General features: G+C 39.8%; 1 protein-coding gene across 1 annotated transcript in view; it reads left to right on the plus strand.

The window, feature by feature from the left end:
* Positions 1-23,379, plus strand: part of LOC150075725 (fasciclin-1-like) — a 315,668-nt gene extending 292,289 nt beyond the window's left edge. Inside the window, exons 7-13 of the mRNA XM_090388130.1 lie at positions 5,621-5,804; positions 8,333-8,486; positions 9,776-9,908; positions 10,696-10,843; positions 15,161-15,332; positions 20,590-20,698; positions 21,057-23,379. Coding sequence (XP_090244256.1) covers positions 5,621-5,804; positions 8,333-8,486; positions 9,776-9,908; positions 10,696-10,843; positions 15,161-15,332; positions 20,590-20,698; positions 21,057-21,259 — 1,103 coding nt within the window. The 3' untranslated portion in view covers positions 21,260-23,379. The remainder of the gene's footprint in view (positions 1-5,620; positions 5,805-8,332; positions 8,487-9,775; positions 9,909-10,695; positions 10,844-15,160; positions 15,333-20,589; positions 20,699-21,056) is intronic.
* Positions 23,380-24,267: the final 888 nt, after the last annotated feature.

Raw genomic sequence — 24,267 nt, forward strand, 5'->3', positions numbered from 1 at the left:
AATCAACTACAAAACGTATTTGTATAACTTCAGAATCGTATCTCAGTTTGTATACTTTTAATAATAGTCACTTTTGTATACGTAATGACGGTGGACATGTTGAGAATTAACAATCCCAAGAATAAACGTATGTTAAACTAATAAATTCTTTCCCTTACCCTTTTTACAAATTGATTTTACAGATTCATGTATAGAACGAAAGTTATGAAAATTTAAAACTGCACAAGGACTTTATAATGTTAACTTACATCCATATTACAAGCTAAGAAAAATAAGAAATGGGCATACATCTGCTTGTATACACGATCAAAATAAAGCTGTTGCTTGAAGTTAAAACATTTATTGAATCAGTTGCCACATTGAATGCTTGACCGATAGTAGCATGTACTAATTGAGGATTTGTTACCTGCGGATATTACAATTAAAAAAAAAAAGCGGCCTTCATAATAATTTACCCGAACTTGTTTAGCAGTAAGGAAAGGACCTTTGTGCAGTTTTGCCACTAGGCGGCTGGCACAGTTATACAAATCATTTGAAGTTTCTAGATCTTTGACCTGTACCAATCTATTTTCAAAAATTCTACCGAACTTCACTTCGTGTGTCATATTATTATTCCAATTTTTTCTCCTTATGGGATTTTTTCCACCCCGTGACGGGTACTTTATACCAAGTGCATGAAGTGTTTAGTTGTGTCTGGTTGCTATTTTTATTATCATTATTTTTGGTCGAAGAAGTCTCTTATTGTCCTACAAGCGTTCAGGATCGCGACTTTCTGGAGTTCCATATATGTGTTCTCTGGCAGGTTTGTGCTAGTTGCTGCTATTGCAAGTTCTCTGGCAAGTTGCTGCTATTGTTGATAGGTTCTTATGGAGGCTCTTTGGCTCCTGATCACCGTGTCAACTACCATGTCCGTGGTTGACATGGTGATCGGGATGGCTATTTCTTTACCAAACTGATGCACCAGAAAAATCCTATATAACAAAAACTTTACCAAACTAAACATTTATTTGACTTCCGCTCTTAGGTCTGGGTACTTCCTGATGTTTTCCTCCTAGATATTCTGGAGGTTTCCGGTGTTGGGCAACCTTCAGAAAATCGCTTTGTCAATCAGGTAGGTAGCATTCTTGTCATTAGGAGCCTCTAGTACGGCCTAGGATTCGTGTTTGCAATACGGTTCACTTTCTTCGATCAACTGATATTTTTGCGCTAGCTTCTGATGTATTTTCTTGGCTGCCTGGTCATGTCTATTAGTATGTTCCATATGGGTGACCCCTGCAACATCAGTAATGTGTAGGAGTGTTTCTAGGGCCAGATGGCATCGTCGACATGTGTCATCTGTCACTCTGGGGTCCTTGGCGATTGATTACATGGTCTTGGATGGCAATCATGAATTTGAAAACTAAAATCCCTGCCAGACCATCCTACTTGAACATCCTTTTCTGAGTCACCATGGTAACACTTGTACAACGCCCGTCAGACTGCCAATCGTCCTTTCTGTATTCGGGTTGGAATGCTACTCCAAGAGTTTACAGACCAAGGTTGACAAAGTTGCCCAAAAGCAAACACTAAAGCAAACTCTTCCACCTTGGCATGCTCATGTTCCAGCATGCAACTTTTCCTTTAAGAACTGGGTAAAGTCTGATACTCCATCATCTGTCTATATGCAGCTCAATTCAGCACACCGAGCTGAATAGTATTAGCATTTAGCATTAGTAGAGGCATATGATGCAAGAAAGCAAGCTTATGCAGCATCAGCAAAAAAAAAAAAAAAAAACACTTCCACTTCATCCCTCCGTTCGTTCGAAATACCTGTCCAGCTGACCCTTAAATTTATTTAGGCTATCAACTTCCACAACAAGGGATGGAAATCTGTTCCACCAACCAACTACCCGCTGGCTAAAGGCAAATTTCCTCACATCTATCCTACATCTGTCTTTCCTCAATTTGAATTTAAGCCCTCTCAGGTGATTATTCTGCGCAAGAGGCAGTATCCCATCAGCACTGAGCGTGCTGAAACCATTCAAGGCTTTGTACACCTCTATCAGATCACCTCGCCGGTGCCTAGTCTCCAGACACTGTAATTTGCAAAACTTAAGCCTTTATTCGTAAGAGCAACCCTTCGTTCCATTCACTAACCTTGTAGCCCTTCTCTGTATTCGTTCCAGCAGCTCTACATCCTTCTTGAAATGAGGCCTCCAGACCTGTATACAGTACTCAAGGTGCGGCCTAACCATTGCCTTATACAAGGGAATAATCACCTCCCTATCCCTGCTAGAAAAATTCCTGTATATATCATTGATAAGACACCATGAGCTACTCATGGTGTCTTATCAACTCAAATATCTGCCTGCACAATTACCCCCAGGTCCTTTTCATTCTCTACCGCTGTCAGTGTAGTACCACAGAGTTGATACGTTGCTCTGGGGTTGCTGTTTCCCATATGTAGTACTTTACATTTGTCAATGTTAAACTTCATTTGCCACCTCTTAACCCATCTGCTCAACCTTTCCAGATCCTGTTGCAGCAGCAGCATTGCGTCAGTAGCGTCCTTAACAACCCTGCCAACCTTTGTATCGTCTGCAAACTTGGACATTAAGCTTGATATACCATCATCAATATTATTTATAAATACAGAAAACAACAACAACGGACCCAACACTGAACCCTGAGGGACTCCACTAATGATATTAGTCCACGATGAGCAGTGTCCATTAATTACCACTCTCTGTCTTCTGCCACTCAATATCTTGACTTCTTGCCAGTTTACACGGAAGGCTCGAAGTCTGATTCACGTGTAGGCCCTGCTGCTGACATTTTCAGAGAGGAACGTATTACTTCATGATTCATGGTTCAAGGGCTTTGACTTTGTTATCTGGTTCTGCTGGATTCCTTGCCACATTGGGATTAGGGAAAATGATTTGGCTGACACCGCAGCCAAATCAGCGATTTCCATTTTAATAATCATTGCCTGTCAGTCCCCTTTATAGACTACAAATAACAAGATTCACTCCCAATGGCAGGATTCATGGAATACACAGATTACAAATAAATTTCATAGATAAAGCCCTTCAACCTTGATACACTCCCAATGGCAGGATTCATGGAATAGACAGATTACAAATAAATATTATAGATAAAGCCCTTGAACCTTGAATCATGGCAGTCGATTTTGCGCAGAATTCTTAAAGGGGAAGTTGTTCTTGCTTGACTCCGCATAGTACACAGTCATTCGATCTGTGTTAAATTTGACTGTTATAAGACTCAGTCAGATGGTTAAAAGCGATAGAACGGGTATCGTTAAATCTGTAGTCAATTAAAGTATTCTTAATGGATAAAATGGTGTCACTGACTCACACAGGAGCATCGTCGGCCATCAGCAAAAAAGGAATGTGCTGATGGCCGACGATGCTCCTGTGTGAGTCAGTGACACCATTTTATCCATTAAGAATACTTTAATTGACTAGAGATTTAACGATGCCCGTTCTATCGCTTTTAACCATCTGACTGAGTCTTATAACAGTCAGGTTTTATCCGACAATGACAACGTGCCGACTGCGTTTAAATTCTTACAACTTATTAATTTATATATAACATACTGCATATATTTTTAATCTATATACCGTCTTTTTTACCTTATATTTATATAACATTTTGACAAGGTTATTTTATATAACATTTTGACGAGGTTATTTTTTAAGAACTTATTTTTAACATTTTATAACCTTATCTTAGCTCATAATAGCTTTGTTCCCTAATGCGCCAATAAAACCCAAAAGCACTGCAGTAAGTACGTCATTGTAGGTGGGAAATGGATGCTAGCCTGGTATTTTCAAATTAGGAAACCGGTGAAAGTCCGACGGTGCTAGATCTGATGAGTATGGGCGATAACCATTATTTCAAAGCTGCACTTTTCCAGTGCAGCCATGGCACTGACAGACTTGTTGGCAGGCGCGTTGTGCCGGCGGGATAAAACTCCTTTGCTGAAATTTTCTCGGTGTGTGTGTGTGTGTGTGTCTTTGATGTTTTCACGAAAACGCCTCACAAGCTCTGCATAATATGCCTTTCTGGCCTTTCTGAAGTTAATCCACTAGTAACACTTAATCAGCATCCCAAAAAAGCCGATGCTATCACCTTACCAGCAGAAGGAATTGACTTGGCTTTGTTTGGAGGGGAAGAAGAACTGTATTTCCACTGTATGGACTGCTCCTTTGTCTCTAGCTGAAAGTGACGGACCCACATCTCATCCATGGTCACAAGCTTTGCAAGAAAAGTTCCTGGATCTGCTTGAAATAATGATCTTTATGTTCACTTGACAACACTTGTGAGGTTTTTTTTGTTTTTTGTTTTTTGATATACAGTACTGTCAAAAACTTTGGAACTCATCGTGCTGTTACACCTTTCATAGCGAGGACCACTATTATTCATTGGTCATTTGATGAGATGCCCAAGACACTGGCAATGTGCTGAAGTGTCACTTGTAGATCACTCATCACCAGATTATGCACACTGTCCACAACCTCTGGAGTGATGGACGTTGCAGGCCTTCTACAGTCTGGGTCATCTTCCAGGCTCTCCCTCCTTCGTTTAAGTTCTACCGTCCAGTTTTTCTACCATGGAATAGAAGGTCATTTCCCCCCCCCCAATATTTTTAATCAAATACTCATGAATTGCCTCTGATGTTAGTCCCTTTTTTCTCCAAATACTGAATGACTGTTTTTGTTTGTGACTGATTTTATCCACCTTTCCTCGTTCACTCGATTTTGTTGACTTCAAAACGAAATTAAAAAAAGGAATTATTAAAACTTCATGAAACTTGGTTACTCTTTCAAGTATTATACATTAAATAAAAACTGTACACCGCACCAACTCCCTTTCATACGCAGGTCACGAACTATTCAAAAGCCACTCGACAATCACAAAACAGTAAAATTAAATAACAGGTATACATTGTTCGCGAAGTCTTTCAATTTATAGTTATCAGCAAATATATCTGTTATCGTATTAATACAATCAAAGTTATAACTTACTTAAAATTAAAGCCATCAGAAGTTCTGGAAAGTCAAGATGCACACATGAATGGAAGTGGGAATCTATTAGGTTTAAATACTTCGGATGTGGGGCTCAAATGGGACGAAAGACTTAACTTCAAACAGCAAAAGCAAAATTGTTTTTTGTTGTATTTGTGTTAACGTAAATATGTTTGAATTTCCAATGAATTGCTTGTGAGATCATATTCTCTGCTTCATAAGTAACAATATTAAGATTATACAATAAAAAAAAGTATTATAAGGCAGTGAAAATCAAAATATATTACATTCTACTGTATAATGGGATATATATATAATAATCCCCACACCGATCATTGGCTGCAACTAACTTCGGAGATAATAACAATATGCTTTAAATTCTAATTAAAAACTTGTATTCCAAAAAATTCAAATCCAGCATTTGAATTATGTTTACTTAAAATTTGATCTGTGCGCGGTTTAGAATTGTTTAAAAGAGTCGAATTTTATTTCATGTAACAAATCCTTGATAAACATACGCATTTCTCGTAGTGAATAGTGTCATTTCGTGCTGATCTTTGTTGCCAACTGATGGAGTTGTTTTTTATTCTCAGTGTATGCTCAGAGCAACACCATTGAAAGTGATTCGCGCCACCGAAAAGGAGTGATAAGAGCTAAGATCATCAAAGCCAACATCCCCGTCAGTAACGGAGTGGTCCACGTCATTGAATCTCCCTTGATGGTCATCGACAGAACTATCAAAGGCTTTCTGGAACAGGAGAAGGCGGGAAGACTGTCGTAAGTAGAAAAGAATTATTATTACAACCTTTTTCTTCTTTTTAAGGGATTTTTTTCGGCCCCGTGACAGATGCTGGTCCCAAGTGCATGGGGTGGTTGGTTGTGTCCAGTTACTATTATTATTATTGTTACTGTTGGTCGAGGAAATCTCTTAAGTGTTCTCTGGGAGACCTATTCCTGTTAGATTCTTATGAAAGCTCTTTGGCACCATGCCGGTGGTTGACACGGTGAGCAGGATGGTCATTACTTTTTCCTTATTATTATTATTATTATTATTATTATTATTATTATTATTATTAATAGTAGTAGTAGTAGTAGTAGTAGTGTAATATGATGCAAAAAGGCAAGCTTATAAAGCATCAGCCAAAAAAAAAATTCCCATATCATCTGCCCATCTCATCCAATAATTTGTCTAGTTTTTCCTTGAATTTTTTCAAGTTACCCATTTCCACAACATCAGATGGAAGCTTGCTCGAACAATCAACTACCCGCTGACTAAGGGCAAACTTCGGCACATCTATTCTGCAACCAAATTTCCTCAATTTGAATTTATGCACTTCGTGTGTGTAGTCTGAGCAAGAGGAAGAAAGCCATCGGCATTGAGCTTGCTCTATCCATTCAAAACCTTAAACACCTCAATCAGATAGGGATATAAAAAGTACCGTTTTTACCTTAGGATCTTTGGTAAACTAATTGAATTGGTCTTTAATTTTCACCGATCTGAAGCGATCTTTCTTAAAAAGTAATTTCATAAATAAAACTAACAGAAATTCTTTCCCAGTGGCGTGTGAGATCATCCGCACTGTCTTCACACTGCTCATCCGGCACTTGTTAAAAAGGCTGTCATGATGTCCACAGGATGGAACATCCAGTTTCGGAGTCCGTGGCACGTAGATAAGACTCGCGCCGTCCATCACGATGACATCCAATCTCCTGTACGATTCTCGCCCATTTTCCACTGTCCTGTTGTGATGAACGTCAGCACTTCCAGTGACGTCAACTCTGTATCGTAAGCAGATTTATTCGGAGGATCGCCAGTGCTTTGTCCTCTATTGTGCAGTGCTGGTCAGCCTCGTGTATTCAATCTGATGTTTATAAAAGCGGTTTTTTTGGGATCGTGCGGTTTCGTTAAGGGAAGTGTTTATCTTCGTGACTTTCCTCCTCATCTATGGGAGGAAAGTCAGGATCTTTGTACTGTCCCCAAAGTATTCGCGTTTCCACGGCAACTGCTTTCGCAACACCCTTTTCTTTGATGTCGTAAAGCAGAATCGTCGTCCGTTAAATGGGATGACGAATGTCCTGCAGCCGAGAGCATTAAATCAGATGTAAACGAAGGCATTCCACCTGACTTCTTAGAATAAACAACCAAGTAAGGCGTTGGGGTTTGAAATTAATTTCGGCTAAATCAATTTACATAATTTACCAGCAAATGCACTCATACCGCATTAAAATGGTAGTGATGCATGCTATCAATGTTTAGCAATTTTCATCCCATCTGTGCACAAATGCAGTTCGTTTTGGCCCCAGATTTTAGTCCCAACCCCACTTTAGTTCTGAAGGTGGCGTTTTATTGAAAGAAACATAACTCGTCCTTAACTGATGAAATCTGCAAACACCAAATAAATCAATCTTCTCCCACTGGCCATCGATGCATAACTCTATTCAGTCCTATCTGTGAATGCAGAATTCAGTACAGTTCAGTGTACACGATGTACTCAATTCATCGTGCAGCGCATAACTCAATTCAGTTGTGTACAGCGAATAGACCTTGCTGAAGCAAGGTCTATTCGCTGTACAGACAACACAGAGATCCCTGTGTTGTCTGTTGCTGATGGAAAAGAACTGCCCCGATATTTTTTCTCTTTTACTTTTTCGCACTATTATTGATCTCTAGGGCTTTAGATAATCCCTATTGCTCTTCGCCCCACAAGCATTGTTTATTCGTATACATCGAGACAGCCGATCGATCACCCGCTGTTAGCAAATTTCGAGTGATTAATGGGCCTACCAGGAAATTTGTACAGAACTGAGACATTCTGATAAGGCGATCCATCGCCGAACTCAATGTGTTGTAGGAAGCCGTAGACTTGAATTATAGCTTCGTAAATCAAATGTCGTATTCAGGGGTTGGATGAAAACTTTCCAGGGATTATTGTTTGTGTTCAATAGCACGAGGCCGTTAGATGGAGTGCTTGATTTCCCTGCTACAAACGTCGCTCTATCGATTGTTCTTCATTGTGGTGTCGTAATTAGAGACGAAATGAATTTCATTCCTTCTGGGTAATTTGGGGGTATCTCGCACGAGAGTTCGCGCAATTTATTTGCACTCCTTAAAACAAATCCCTCCTAGATCGGAGTGACCTCAGAACTTCCCTCAAGCAGGTGCAATCGAAAAGGGCCAGTTGGTAAGCAGGGACGTTATTTTTCAGGTTCTGCGAATCATAATTTATCAACTTGGTAACATAACTATTCATTTGATTACTGATTTTTTTACAATTCTTGTTGCTAAGCTCCATTTTCTTTTACAGGCAATTTTACCAGCTGGCCAAATATAACAGCGAATTCATGAACCACCTGGAGAGTTCTCAGGAGAAAACAATTTTTGCCCCAACTAACGAAGCCATCTTGGCATCGGCAGAAAAGCTTGCCTCGCTGAAGAACAACATCACGGCGATCACCAGCGTAAGTTCACTTTTTTATTTGACATCGCCGTGTACACACTGCGCCACATAGGTCTGAGCAGCAGTGTTTCAAAGTTCTATCTCGAACTAACTCGCGAATTGCAGTTGTTACTTTTCATTTTCCAGCCACTTAAAAGAGCGTGCGATGACTTCTCCCCAGAGATAAGTACTTCAAGTTCTATCTCGGCACTTCCGACAGCCTTAAATGGTGAAAGTCAATTCGATTAAGTCGAGTGCCCACGCAAAAGTCCGTCATCCTAACTGGCAAGTAATGTGTTGATGACTAGGGGGAAGGGGTCGATATCTGACCGTATCTGAACTGCGGTTTCCATTAAAGACACCGCCATTATCGAACTTCTGCCACTTCCCAACAGGCGTCGGAACTTTTCCGTTAAAATCTTTGTGAGATGGCGTCTGATTGGGAAGATTAGATGCATACCGAGCAGTTCGTCGGATTTTGTTCCAAATGGAGATTTAGCAGCGCTTAAAACCCCTGCGGCGCTACCACAGGAAGGCATTGAGACAACCTTTTTATTTTCGCTGCACAAAACAGAATGCGTTGTGTACTGACTAGTCGTGAGTCTTGATTCTCCGATTGAACAATAAGCGTTGTTTAAGAGATTTCCATGGTAACTGCCCTTTGATTGTGGGTCGGTACTTCAGTAGACGTTGATCCTGTGATGAGTTACTATAGCAACAGTACTACAGCGCTCTGTAGTAATCCAGCTGTTGAAATGGATCTAATATTGGCATTTGTTCTGACCGCAATTTTACGATTACAATTGATGGAACCCAAAAATGGTCCAAATTTCCATCAGAGTCCGGTTTTTTTTTTTTTTTTTTTTTTTTTATATTCTATTCTGGGAAATCTAAAACACTTGGTATTTCTTCTTAATTATCTTTTTCCCCATCTTTGTCCCCCCCCCCTGATAGTTTTGTACCTTAATCGTTCGTTGGTTTTCCATTAAACTCCACTTCATCGCACACACATTTGTTGTTCCCGTTAGTAGACATTGGTGAAGAACACAACGTAGTAAATAAAACGACAATCCCGAGTCTTATTTCATGGTCCAATTTGTAAGGAGTTCTTCTCTCAGTCCATCATGAGAAAATAATTTTCCACCGAAATGAACAGAACCATCTCTGGTCCCTATTAGTCCGCTGAAAGTTAAGATTTTTGTAATAACCAGAGAAAAAAGTAATTTTTTCTTGTTCTTTATAATGAAATCTCTGTACCTGTGTCGTGGAAGACATTATAAGTGGTTTTTTTTTTCCTCTTTGTGTTTACAGCTTCTGCAACTGCACATGGTGATGCGGTCCATATCAACCGAAGATGTTTGGTCTGAGCAGGTGAAGGAACATCTTGCTGCAGACAATCGGAGAACTTTGTACTTCAGGGTTATCGGAGATAAACGAAATAAAAGTAAGTTGTGTACCCATAATTCTTGTGTGAAAGTTGTTTTCTTAAACAAATAACGTGAAACTGCGAGAGAACATTCTTTCTCGCCTGTTCTATCGCTCCTACATCAATAGATTGAAAAATTTAATTCGTGGAAGTAGCGCCATCTTTTGGACGAATTATAATAAATTAAATTTTACTATTTTTGGAATAAATTGCTATTTTATAAAATCTTGTAATTGTGGTGGTTAGGTTTCTCCAGCAACGACCCACATGGAAATTGAAGCAGCTTTCACATCACGTGACTCTGATCTTATTTTTTAAATGTGAGGATGCGAGTGAACGAACACTCCAAATGGTTTTGGCACAATTTTCTTAATATTTGCATCGCTGCACGTTATTCTACAGGATAGGAAAGAGGGGGGGGGGGTCAATTTAATAGTTGCTTCTTGCTCGTGCCTTGCGAGGAAAGAATACCGCAATCTCGTTTACATTGATCGTCTTTCTAAATGCAAACGAGCACCCTTAACTGCGAGTCCAAACAAGAACATCCGCAACCCTGGGGAATACTCCGTGAGATGCGCTTGAATGCATCGAAAAAACAGCCTCTCGCGAAGGAGCTAAAACGAGGCAACCCCTGGAGAATATGCTTCACAAATATCAAGCAAACGCGCAGAGAAAACTCAAGTATCTTAGTGGGTAGAAAATTCTTGGACTCTCCCCGTCTTAATGATCTAATCTGTTGTTTCCTATTTCTTTAATTGCTTTCTCTTTCGTATTACGCATGCACATTAAACTGTTTGTTTTTTAGCCCTGACCGTGGAGGGAGGTGGAGTGAACGCAACTGCAGTCCAAGCCGACATTGGAGCCATTAATGGGATGGTTCACATCATTGACAAAGTTCTCGGGATGCCTTTCTTGACAGTCTACAAGAAGATGGAAAGCGATCCAGATTTACAGTAAGAAATGATGTTCTTGTTGTTTGTTTTTATTTATTTTATTTTTTTTTAATACCCGGTACGTTGGTGTTGATAATGCGACGTTCACTGTTTTCTCAATGCCATTATTTGGATGACATTATTGAGAAAACAAATCAATTAACACATTTGACAGCTAACTTCTAGATATGATCCGGAGGCAAGCTTTGAAATTTCTTCAGTTCAGACGTAACTAATTCCAGTGATGATCAAAATCGTTCGGAATTCTCCATCACAGAAACATTGAACATTCCGGACTGCATACGGGTTGTTTTTACGAATTCATCTGTGAGAGAAATTTCGGATCTCCAGAAAATGCCCACCAAGGTAGTAACGGAAGAGAATCAACGAATGAACTCAAAGCTTAGACTGTGTGTCTGCAACGAGAGAAGGGATTGCAAAGCCAAGAAATCCAAATTAAACTTCCCATCTGACGAATAAAATAAAAATTTGATTGATTCTGCTTTTTTCATTGTTTTAGTAGCATGTACTTTAAATGTAACCCGATGCACACGTGGTACCTCGCTCCACACATTGCGCCCTCGTGGGTTGATAGAATCGCCGTCCTCCCCGGTGGAAAAGGCCTGAGTTCGAATCCGGTCAATGACATGAGGAATATTTATGGGCCTTTTTCACAGCGGGACTGAGTTAGTTGGTCTTAGGATGGTAGCATGTTTTTTTTTTCTCGGAAATTCGGGTTTTTCGCCAGCAAACAGAAAATGGATCACAGAACACGTAATTTACATACAGTATACACGGAGCAATATGGCCTTAGTCGCTGATGCTCTAATACACTACAACAACAAAAACTTCAGATTGTAAATAATACGCCCTCCTGGCACGTAGCTGTCCCCGAGTGATTCGCATTTCTAGGATAAATGTTGTTGTAGGGTTTTTTAAGAGCGTCGGCAACTAAGGCCATATTGCTCCACGTATATTGTCTGTAAATTGTGTGTGTTGTGAGGTCGATTTTTGTTTTCTGGACCAAAAGCCCTCGAGTTTCTGTGAGAAAAAAACCATGCTACCCGAGACCGACTTACTCAGCCACGTTGTGAAGTACGCCCATAAAAATTCCTCTCGTCATCAACGGACTCGAATGCAGTTCTTTTCCATCCGATATGCGGAGGACTAATTCTACCAACTGCGCTACCGACGAAGGTCGTGGATAAATAAACAAACAATAATGATGGTGATTAACATCTTATAATTTTTTATGATTATGCTTGAAACCATATTTAATTCTACTGTAATTTGCTCTTTTATGGTTACTATGCTCCGCCCTTCTCACTAAAGCAACCAGGCATTGTAACTGCTTCGACTGTTAATCGATAATTTCCGCTTGGACGATAGCACGCACACAGAAGACATTTTTTATCCTCTATCGGGGCGAGGAACGCCAGCGCCCCCCTCGTATCTCGTTCAAACAGCTATCGAGAATTTTTGTGCTCAATCGGGGCGGCGACACAAAAGACACCGGCCCCCTTATGCAGCTGAATATCTGTCTCCTGTCACGAGCAACAGGAAAATCTAAAACCAAAACGGATATCGACAAGTAGTAAACACAGTGGATGTGGGCTGATAGAAGAACAGCCACTTATCTTCAATGCCAAATAACAGTCGTGAACAAAAATTAATAACAAATAAGAAAAAAATTCCCAACAGAGGTAACGTCTTATTGCGCCGTCTTAACATCGAAATAATGAGCTTCTCAATCAGACAGAAAAAGGGACTTGAAGGAATAGTTGAATTATGGGAGTTGAAATCCATTGTTGAGAATTTCCTTTCTGTACGTCCGATCAACAGTAGATTCATTCGGGTCAGCATAGATTCTGGATTGGTCTTTAAGGAAGCAGGACGGATCTTCCAGCCACAGATCTCTCCGAAAGACATTCGCATTAGTAGAGGCATATAATGCAAAAAAGCAAGCTTATATAGCATCAGCCAAGAAAAAAAATAAATAAATAAAAATAAAATAAAATAAAACCCCTTCCCATTTCAACCATCTATTAACTCCAAATGCTTGTGTAGTTCAGCCTTGCTGAAACAAGCTATCAACTTCTACAACGACAGATGGAAGTTTGTTTCAGCAATCAACTACCCGCTGGCTAAAGTCCAACTTCCACACATCTGTCTTTCCTCAGTTTGAATCTCTGCCCCCTTCCTGTTTTATGGCTTGCTCAGTGGGATGACCACATCTCCAGTCCTGAGGGTGGCAAGTCATCGTCGTTTAGATGTTTCTTTGAGATGGCAGGCCGTTGGACGACTTGAAGACGGGCAATCACGGATGGAGGCGGCATCTTGGCTTAATGTTTACCGTCTCGTCTTGGCACTATGGAATCAGTTTCAGGAGACATGAACCATTACAAGAAGAGTTGGCCAAGTTCGCACGAGGGCTACCTCAACCAGAATAGCCCTTTGGTTCCTGGTTAGTATTTGAGAGGGTGATCACCTGGGAATATCCGGTGTAGTTGACTTCCTTTCTTTTTAATTGGTGAGTTAATAAAGTGTAAATCTGTGCTTTATATCTTTACTTTTACATCCTGTGGATAATATTCCTCCTATTTTCGCTTATTAGAATCGCCGTTAATAGAATTAAAATTCAATTTGTATAACATTATCCATCTGTTCTGTGATTTAGATTAGAATGGGCACGTTTATTTCATATCCGGGTAGGATATGAAAACAGTTCATACTTAGAAATTGGCTATTATTTCGGTAATTAGATCTGTTTCATGGACTTTAATTCTCCATAGGATGTCATCTGCGCCACTTTTTTTTCTGATTAATTTGGTTTCCGAAACTACCAGAAATAACAACGGCAAGTTATTTCTGGTAGTTTCAGGAGCATTCGTGATTTTTGTTTCTTGTGTTCTATCATATCCACGCGATTCCTGAATCTCGGTCCAATTTACCTTGGCTTTTCATGGAACTAGAAAGAAAAGGGAATTATACAGCAGACAATTGCTGTATTCATTTTAATGTCGTAAAGACCTGCTTCTCTTCAAATTTCAGTTTACCTTCTTCTCCCTGGTGATTCCGACAACATTTTTCAAATGTAAAATAACGGGAATATGACTCAGTTGACACTTTGAGCTCCGTATTTTAAAAGATGATGATCCAAATGATTATCTTCCACGCACGAAAATTAGTTTCTGTTGCAGTTGAATACGTTGGGTCATAATATTCAATCTATGTGCTAACGAGGATTGACTAGACCAGTATTTTGGGAACTTATTCATTAAAATCTACTACAAATATGCAAATATTGTTTGCATATTTCTGGTAGATTTTAATGAATTCTACTATTTTAATTTGGGAAACCAGTTATCGAGAATGGCTTCCAACTTTTCAGGAACACCAACATGTGTTACCAGGGGAGCAATAAATCGCTGTGAAATCATTGATAGCTCATCGCTTGATGAGACGTGTAAGCCAGATATAACCGCTCAGAAACACATCTGAACAAACCTTTGTTTAATATTGTCAAAAGGCCACATTTCTGTTCCTCGCATAAAAACCGCAGTATCAGAACAGTCTGAGATTGCTGAGTCTGGGAGAAACAGCCAGACTCGGCAATAAATAATTATTAGCTATCCTCTCGGCTGATGTCTTCTCTTTATTTCGTGGCTTAGAACTTGGCAAAACTTTGATCAGATCCGAAGTGGGGTGCAGAGTTATTGAATTTCTAGGCAGGAACTTGTTACCTCTGTCGGAAAGAAGAACTTTTGGAATACTGTTGATCCGGAGGTTTCCTACTTGAGGTAAACATTCGTGTCGTGTTAGCGTTTTTCTGCGAACGAGGACGGAGATCAATGGTGTGATGGGTGGAAATAAATCCCCCATCCCTGCGAGTGTCTTTCAGGGAGATTTCGGCAACTGCTGGAAATTCCGATGCCAAATGCGAATTACGCGAACGAAACTCTGTTTCCTCACGCTGCTATTGCGAGTAGATAAGCGCCCGAACAGAGGCGGCTAAAAGGCTTTTCGAAACAGGGCCCTCACATCGATTTCCGGTACCGGGAGAGTAGCCAGCACCTGAGTGAAGCCTGTATGTTTACCCCTCGGCTCCATTCGATTACTCGTTCGGAGACTGCCGTTGCATCGACCACTGCCGACCAGGCACGCGTGCTGAGGACCATGATAAGGAAGGGGTTCGAGGATGTGCCCCGTGAGATTAGAAAGGTGCCATTTTCCTTGGGGCACTGCATAAAAAAAAAAAAAAAAAAAAAAGCACAGCAAACTGTTGTGATGTTTCTGGGGAAATTTAATGGTTTTTGATAATTTTCTTGTTCTTTCCAGACCCGCATTCGAACTGGGACAACAGGACGAGTGGAACCACCCTTTGAACGATAATGAGAAGCGCTACACTTACTTCGTGCCCAGCAGACAGGCCTGGGAAGAGCTAAAGTTCAACATGCCTTCCGAACACAAGCAGTTGCACATGGGCTTGTTCAGCTATCACGTGAAAAAGGTAAAATCGCGCAGTTGTTTTTTTTAATTATTCCCAATTAATGAGAGCTTAACTTTTAATTTATTGGAGTTTGTTAACAGTTAGTAAATGAGATATAGTTATTATTCATTACTCCATTATGCGCGTACGAGAACGAACGATAATTACAATTATTATTAAAAATGAAGAATTATCATTCTTGAATAATTATTTACCTTTGACATTAAACGCCAACTTATTTAAAAATGAGCAGTCAACTTTGAAATTATGCTGCCGAGAAAGTCGCTTACAATTGTGAAAAACTTTGCCGGTTCCATTTATCTGAAAAGCTTCCACATTTAAGTGCATTACGTCAAAGCGCGAGTTAAATGTCCATCCACGCAGCGCTTTCTGCCTTTGCAGCGGTGGTAATTAGAACTAAAATTAGAAGGCAATGGCTTTCCTGGGCTCTGCGAGACAGATACAGACTCGTGCGTGATGGCAAACACTTTAGAAAAGTTTCAAAGTCTCTTTACTTCAATTCTAAAATTTAACTGCATGTTTTGTAGAAACAAAACAAAAATAAGCGCGAGAATGTTTCTAATTCAACAAAGTTAGAAACAAACTTTATTAAATGAATTAAATAAAATAAAATTTCCTTTTAAACCTGATGCAGACACTAATTGGCGGAGAATGTAAATATTTGTTGTAAATCTGTTTAAGGCGACCGATATAAATTTTGTGCTGCCGTACTACGAGTTGATCTCGCAGTGATCATTCCACTGGTAGCTACGCTGCTGGGGGGCCAACTCGAAAATTGAAAGTTCAAAGCCAAATAGGCTTTTTGGCGATGGTGAAAACTTTTCCTCCCTTTTTTGCTTTTTGTTGGCTAATGCAGAAAAAAGTCTACTTCCTTGCATCATATTAGGACCACTGTTGTTTTCCATTTTCATAAATGGCATCGATAAAGGGATGGAGGGCGTGATGTCTAAATTTGCAGATTATGTAAATATTGGTAGAGTAATTAATGATTACCACCAAGCAGAGATTCTTCAGAATGACCTAGATAGACATCAAAGATGTTCAGAAAAGCAGCTATGCTTTAATCCAGCAAAGTGTAAGGTATTGGGCCTGGGGAACAGTGACCCCAAAATACCTTATACATTTGGCGGAGTTGAACTAAAGCCGGTAGAGGAGGAAAGGGACTTGAGTATTACGAAGTTCTCCAAGCATTGTAGACTGGTTGCAAGGAGGAGGGCCCATGGTGTCCTATCGATGATTTATCGAACGATCGCTAGTAGAGATAAGGACGCCATAATCCCATTGTATAAGGGATTATGGCGTCCTATTGTGTGGTCTAACAATAGGATATATAATCCTATTGTTAGACCACACTTTGGAATACTGTATTCAGGTATGGAGACCGCACCTAAAGAAATACATCGTTCTTCTTGAAAGGGTCCAAAGAAGGGTAACTCGCCTAGTGAGATCGGCAAATGGTAGTCCATATGAAGAAAGACTTCGAATATGTGGGTTGCAGAGCTTGGAAACTGGACACCTTAGAGGAGACTTGATTGAGGTGTTTATGGCTCTGAGAGGCATAAGCAAAATGAATAAAGATGAAATTTTCACGGTTATAAATTATTCTAAAACTAGGGGCCGTAATTTCAAGTTATGGGGTGAGATGTTTATACTGGATTGCAGGAAGTTTTATTTTAGCCAGCGTGTTAGAAATTACTGGAATAAGTTGCTTACATGGGTAGCAGAGGCTGACAGCTTGGGAAAATGCAAAGGTTAGCTGGATAACCTACAGGAGGATGGAAACGCATAGGTTTTCTATTTCCTTTTCTCTTATTAATTATTTATTTTTTAAAATTTTATTATTATTATTATTATTATTATTATTGTATTTGTATTATTATTTATTTTATTTTATTTTATTATTTATTATTTATTTTATTTTTTATTTTATTATTATTATAGTAAGGCTAATGCTACCATTAGCCTTATGGCTAATGGCAGCATTGCCCAAATGGCTTCCTTGCACCATGTGGCCATTTCTAATACCAATACTAATTTGACCATTACAGTAGTAATTACGAAAATTTGCATAAATTTGCTGAGGTACTATTGTACTTCGCACTTCCTTGAATCTAATTGGTTGCAGCATCGTTCTGATTGCTGTCACAGTCCATTTAAAATGAACCGGTGGCCATTTCTCTTACCAATTCTTCAGGCATTTTGAAACATATTCTGGAAGCCTGTTAGCTATTAATTACAGTTTAAATACTACATCCGGTTGCAAATTAAATTTTAAATTATTAAATAAATAGGAAAGTACAGAAAATGTATATATCAAAGGTGCAGAGTACAGTACAGTGTTGTAGAAATTCTTTTGAATTAATTCAACAGAATTCCTACAATGTATTACTGCCTTTCTTCACGCAGTGTACTTGGTTTTATCAAAAATAACCTTTTGGGGCCTTTACAGTTTACAGCCTCCATGAAGAACATTTTCCATATACTCCTTTACAGAAAGTCACAGAACACCGTTGGTTACGAACAAAACATATTTATTCAAACAAATTAATAGGGCATTCGCCCATCGTATTAACAGTGCTTTGAGGTGCGCTGAAAGATATTCTGCTAATTTCTACAGAAAACCAGCGGTGCTGTGCTTCCACAACCTCTTTTAACGCATTCGTGAGTACCCCTCCCCGAAGAGCGCCACTTGGCCTTGCCTTAATTCTGCATCACCATTCATCCCAAATATATTCATTTAGGTTTAGGTCGGCTTGTGTGCTGGCCATTGCAATGTTCCGATGTTTAAATCGTTTACAATTCCTGCTTTGACCTGTTGTAAGATGTAATAGCCGCTTCCATAAAGTTGCCATAGTACAGAGAGAGAGAGATTTCTAGAACATATTTGTAGAATTCATCATTCACGATTCAAATGTAATGAGAACCGTGGAATGAGTCCATGAGAAATATACCAATCACTATTTTATGCTGACCCGGTCGTTTCTTGTGCCCAGTCACCTTTGGACTTCCATTTTTTTTTAGCATGTTGGCAATTGTCGACTTGGGAATTTTTCATTCCTGAGCAAAAGAACGCTCATACATTTTCTTCGCACGATAACCAACTATCATTTCCCTCCGAAACACTGCTAACTCTTTTCGTGTGTTTATCGTTGAGCGTACACGTTTGAAATGGATTCCGAGCTAATTTCTGATCACTTTTACAGGACCAAATATTTAACGTATGAAACTGATGTCAAATTTTTAAAAAAACCCCAAAGAGCCTTAAGCAATATATAAGAGTTAAAAGATGGTTTTCGCACCAATCAAACTAGAATGATTCCTAAAATCTTTACTAAAATCGAGCTTCTTCATTTCAGCGTTATAAAATTAAAAATTAAATAAATAATGTTCTGTTTAAACTCCGACACGATCACATAATCCCTGATATCTGGTCGGAAACTATTGAATTAACGATAAATGCAAAATTTTGAAAGATCAAGAAAATTTGAAATTTTCGAGATAAGAAAATACGCTTTGCTTTCACAAAATACAATGCGGAAAAAGAGAATTTGTTCAATATCTTTATTTTCGACACCTCTTATCGAATCCATCGTATGTTTAACTTCATCTTCAACTCTGATAACAAAGACAAAGATTTTTTGTTCTTTTTTAGAGCACACTGCCGGCTTTCTTTACAAATCTCCCGTGAGAACCCAGAGTCGTAAATTCATATTTCTCGTGGAAGTAACTTCCAGATGGTACGAAAATTCTCCAGGGCACTCGCAAAAGAAAAATGGGCATCACTGAAGCGCCTTTAGCTAGAAAAGGTGCCAAACCACTGGGACTGATCCACATCTATCAGTACCACTGACAGAAAATGAAGAGTGCTTCCTGTCGAAATGTTCGTATTACAGATTGCAGGGTGCTCTGTTACTCTGAAACAGGACAAAAATAGAACTGGAAGTGAACCTTACGATCTGACCCTGTGGTAAGCCACAGAAGCGTAATCAAAAGTTTAATGGCAAAATGGTTTGATTAAAGGATGCCTTCGTCGTAGACCTTCTGCTGATACTAATCTACGAATCGTAGACATCCTGCTGCATCTCAACTTTTTGCCATCCCTTAGGGCCTTTTTAGAAGCTTCCAGAGAGAGAGAGAGAGAGAGAGAGAGATTGTAAGACGTTGCTGCAGCACCTCCTATCGTATTCCGCATGACTGTTTTTTAAACATATGACTTCCCATACGCTACTTGCATCACAAGAGTGACAGCCCTCTGCACCCAAAAACCAAATAACAGTACGCTGGTCCTTCTTTGGCTGTGTAGTTATGTGCTATAACCGTTCTGTGCATTAGCCAGCTAATGGCCTTCTCTTAAACACGTCACCCACTAACTTAACCTAGCAGACAATGCGGGATGACTATTGTTAAACCCATATTTTGAAAATAACTTCTGTAAACTGTTTTCTGTTTGTCCTACCTCATGGAAGACTCGTATTGGGGAAATAGTTTCTCAAAACTCCTTATTTGAATTACTGTAGTACAAGCTCCATTGAACCATGCTGCTGACTGTTTTTTGATTTTTAATGACTTATTATTTTTGTAAATTTCTTTGTAACCGTCAGTAGTGAAACTACAACCCCCTTCCCCCAAAATTCACGAACAGCCCCAGTTATGGTTGATGTGGGGTTATTTAGGCGCATCAGAAACTTAGGCCAATATTGCGCATTATATAATATGTCTGTAACTTGCGTGTGTTCTGTGGTCGATTTTCTGTCTAAAAAAAACCGAACTTCCAGGATTAAATAATAATGCTGCCCTGGCCTGAGACCCAGTAACTCAGCCACGTTGTGAAAAAGTCCATAGAAATTTTTCGTGTCATCGACTGTATTCGAACTCATTCTTTTCCGCTAAATGGAAGGAGAGTGAATATATGTACACTGGTGTGCAAAACTTAAGGATCAACACTATTTCTAAAGGTTACAACCACAAAATCTTTACTTAAGGTACTCCTTACTGATGAGAGTAGATTCAGTCTCATCAGCGATTCTGGACATTAGCTAATCTGTCGAGAGGTTGGCACACGGTATCACCCCGCAAACATCACTGAAAGGGATCGATATGACAGTCGCGGTGTTCTCACCGAAATCTTTTCTTATTGTGCTAATAAAAGGCGAAACTGGCGTATGGTAGTTTCGCCACTGATAATCATTTTTGTTATGTTTTTTTTTTTCAATAATTCAGATAATCACCTTTTGGTTCATTATTTATTTCTTTGCAGATCCTAGAACGCCACCTCGTAGTAGGACAAGAATACAGCTCTCAGGATTTAGAAGGAATAGATAGCATTCAAATGGTTCACGGAACATTCAAAATATCTCGCAGCGTTGGTAAGTCCGCTATTCTTAAGACACCGCCGATATTAATTTTCGTTCTGTGTGAAAATGGTTACGTTTGGCTAAATGCAATTCGAGTTTAATTTATTTTTAAATTAAATTTAATTAACTTTTATAGAAAATATTTAAGAATCTGATTAATATGAACGATGCCAATAAATTTAAATTGCGAGTATGTCCTCGAATATCCAAATATTGCGAGATTTATTTCTCTCTCCAAACCATATTTGTTTAAGCTGACGTAAATGCGAACTTCAACAATTTAATGCCCAGTTATCAAATGAATATTAATGATTGCCACTGTACTGAGATGAGGTGAAGGTAAAACTGAATCTTTCTTTTTGTCTTTCAGGCGACCTGCGCGTAGTGTGGGAGGGAGAAGAAGCCCGCATTGTCCGCCCCGACGTTCAGGCCACTAATGGGATAATTCACGTGATCGACCGGGTGATGATGAAACCGCGTGATCTAACAAAAGCAGGGGCCGTCACTGCGAGAGTGTCCCCTTCTTTGCTGGCCGCATTTCTAGCTCTGGCGACGGCGAAGTGGATGCTGTAGTTTCAATGGATGATGCTTTTCTCTTCTTTCTTTCCAACCTCACTCATTGTCATCATCACCTCTGGAAGCGTCGTTAATATGGCGTCCCTCGATCAGCGGGAGGTCCCTCCAGACAGCCTCGCACTCGCAAGGAACGCTGCACATAAGCACTCGGAAAAAAAAAAAGCAAACAAAAAAACAAAAAAAAAAAAAAAAAAACTAAAAGAATTTGCGCCCTCTAGCGACGAAAACACGAAATTAACGAAGGAAGGAAGGAAGAACGATAGACTTTTGTCGAAGACCTTAGGCCTACTTCCGCAGTCCCATAATTCCCTTCACCCTTTTGCGGCTTTTCATCGTTGGCGTAGCAGATTTACGCTCTGTGTCAGCTGTGCTCCACTGCCATTCTCTTCTCAATCAACCCCAAGTTTATTCCTCCTCCAGTCTGTCTCTTTTACTTCCTCTGCCTAGCTGGAGAGTATAAATACATATAAATAAATGAATATAAATATAAATATATACATATATAAATATATATACTGTAATATGTTGCGAAAGATTTTTGTTTATTTCGTTGTTTTGACGCGTAGAATTTGTTCCCTCTGGGAGGGGAGGGTGGGGGAGAATCGTCTCTAAAACGCTGATAGTTGTGCGTGTGGTTAATCCATAATTTCCAGTTTATTGTCGAGTAGGTTTCATCCGTTCATGAACTTTAACCTTTATGTGACTTCGATCCGTTTTTCCGTGTTTGCTTCTCTCAACGTTTGATTTTACTTAGAAGAAGACTTTCCTCTATGAGAAACTCGATGTTTATCAAGAAAAAACGTTTCTTCCTGTGTGACTAAGGTAGGGTGCGAGCGAGCAGCACGCGCGATACTCATTCCTTTAAACCAAGGTCACCTTTAGCGTCTCATCATTTACGGATGCGTGCAGCGCCATCTTCAGTCCAACTTCATCAGCATAAGAGCTACCTAGTCTTTGTCCAGTAAGGTTTGAAGTCGTAAGGCTCGATGTATATCTCGAGATATGGAGGGTGGGAGAGAGAGGAAAAAAAAAAAACAGTGCACGCTTTTGACGAGATTTCGAGACACTGCTGGAAATAGCGAATCTTTGTGTGGGCCCTCGAAGTTAGGCCTCGTGTCGCACGTTGGCAAAATTATTCACTCGCAATGTTAATCCAAACTTGGCATGATTTGACCTCAGCACATCGTAATCCAAAACCTCCAATCTTCCGCCTCGTTGACTCTCTTTTGGCATCACAGCCGCATCTTCCAGGCCCTAGCCTTGCGCTGCCCCCTATGAACGTTTCGAATACTCCACCCGCTGTTAGGGTTCTTTGTTATTTTTGCTTCTTTCTCGCTCTTATCATGTACTTCCAATCCTGCATCATTGCTGTTCATCTCTACAACAGCGACATCTGGAGGATAAACAGTGGTCATGTGCGACAGCCAATCCACCGTATTGTAGTCGCCTCCCGATCCCTGTATCACGCATGCGCTTACCAAAATGTGGATTACTATAAGCTGCCGGTTCTCACCATGGCCCGACCTGGTGATTTGGGTATTCGAAATATTTAGTATCAGGGAGTGTACCTAAAGGGGTAATTGTGATAAACCCCTTCTCTTTCGGAAGTACACTACATCATTAAGCTGCTACAATCGAGGTGTCTTTGTTTCTGTCTCCACCTAGTGGTCAAATATAGAACTACGTCGATATCTTCAACATTGATTCCTCTTTGTAGATGTCCGCCAATCTGACGTACATTCCATATTTTTACGATGTTAGTTTTTAAATGGTTTGCAACTCAAACTCGCGCGGATAAGGTACGCCACATTATGAAACTTTAATAAGAAATATGTAGTGCAGTTTGAATTGTTTTAGTGTTTGTCTTGGTTTTCTTTCTCAGACTATGATTAACCTTTGAAGTTGGCTGTTAAGTCGGTCCACGTAGAAATACCAGTCTAAGCTAACCAGGATTCGATTCGGTATAGTGCGAAGCCGAAGTAGGACTGCTACGCTTGCTTAGTGTCCAAATTACAGAGTGGACTAGAAGCGTGTTAGTAAAAATTAAGATTAATTGCATTTTGCGAGGCAACTAGTGCCGTCATCTCCGCTGATCAGCGTCGAAGATGGTGGGGTGGGGTGGGAGGGGGAAGGGTGAGGGAGGGCGGTGAGTGACTGCAACCAAACGAAAAGTGAAGCAGCACGTGCAAAGTTAGTTTTTTCAACGCTTCCAACTTCGTGTCCAGTAATTTCTGCGCATCAGACTGGTATTTTTATCGCCGTTACCATAGCGACCTAGGAACTGTTTAGATAAACTCGAACTGAGATGCCTTTGTAACCTAGGAAAGAACCCCGTAATTAAATTCATCTTTTACGCCATTTTTCCACCGATTAGCCGAAACTCTACCCAGAGTACGTGTCACAACAAGGAAGCTGTTTCCATGGTAGCAGTTTCTAGTGACGGAGGATGGAGATGAGTGCGACAGATGTACGAGTTGGTGTCACTGAGGGTCATTCGAGATGTATGTACGGAAAAGAGAATAAAATGGATCCTGTGCAGTGTCTGTACTGTCTTTTGAGTGAGTTTTTTTCCCTGTGTTCCTCACATAACGCAAACACACAAAGTTCATTGAACTAACATCAGGTGACTTCGAAAAACACATTGGTCTCTAAAATCTATATGAATAACTCCTCGATGAACGACAATAACAATAATAGATAAAATACAATCCTAAAACGCTATAAATAAATGAATTATTTATAGAAATTGAAGAGATAGTATCTATATTGCTTAAAAATTTCGCACTCTACTATCCTTGTAGAAATTTAGCAGATTTGTTTGTTTTTTTTTCTCATAGACATGTTCCCAAAATTACATCAGCACGCAGTACTTCCGGATAAATCACGACAGTTCACTTCAATGCAGCAAGCGCTGATTCTAAGGTTGGACATTTACTTATTGGATGACTTAGAGGTCTTAGGCTAGAAACTAATCGAGAGTCATCTCATTTACTGCGATAATGAGC

The sequence above is a fragment of the Mastigoproctus giganteus genome, chromosome 13, assembly GCF_048544385.1.
Source record: "Mastigoproctus giganteus isolate SK-2022 chromosome 13, ASM4854438v1, whole genome shotgun sequence".
NCBI lineage: Eukaryota > Metazoa > Arthropoda > Arachnida > Uropygi > Thelyphonidae > Mastigoproctus > Mastigoproctus giganteus.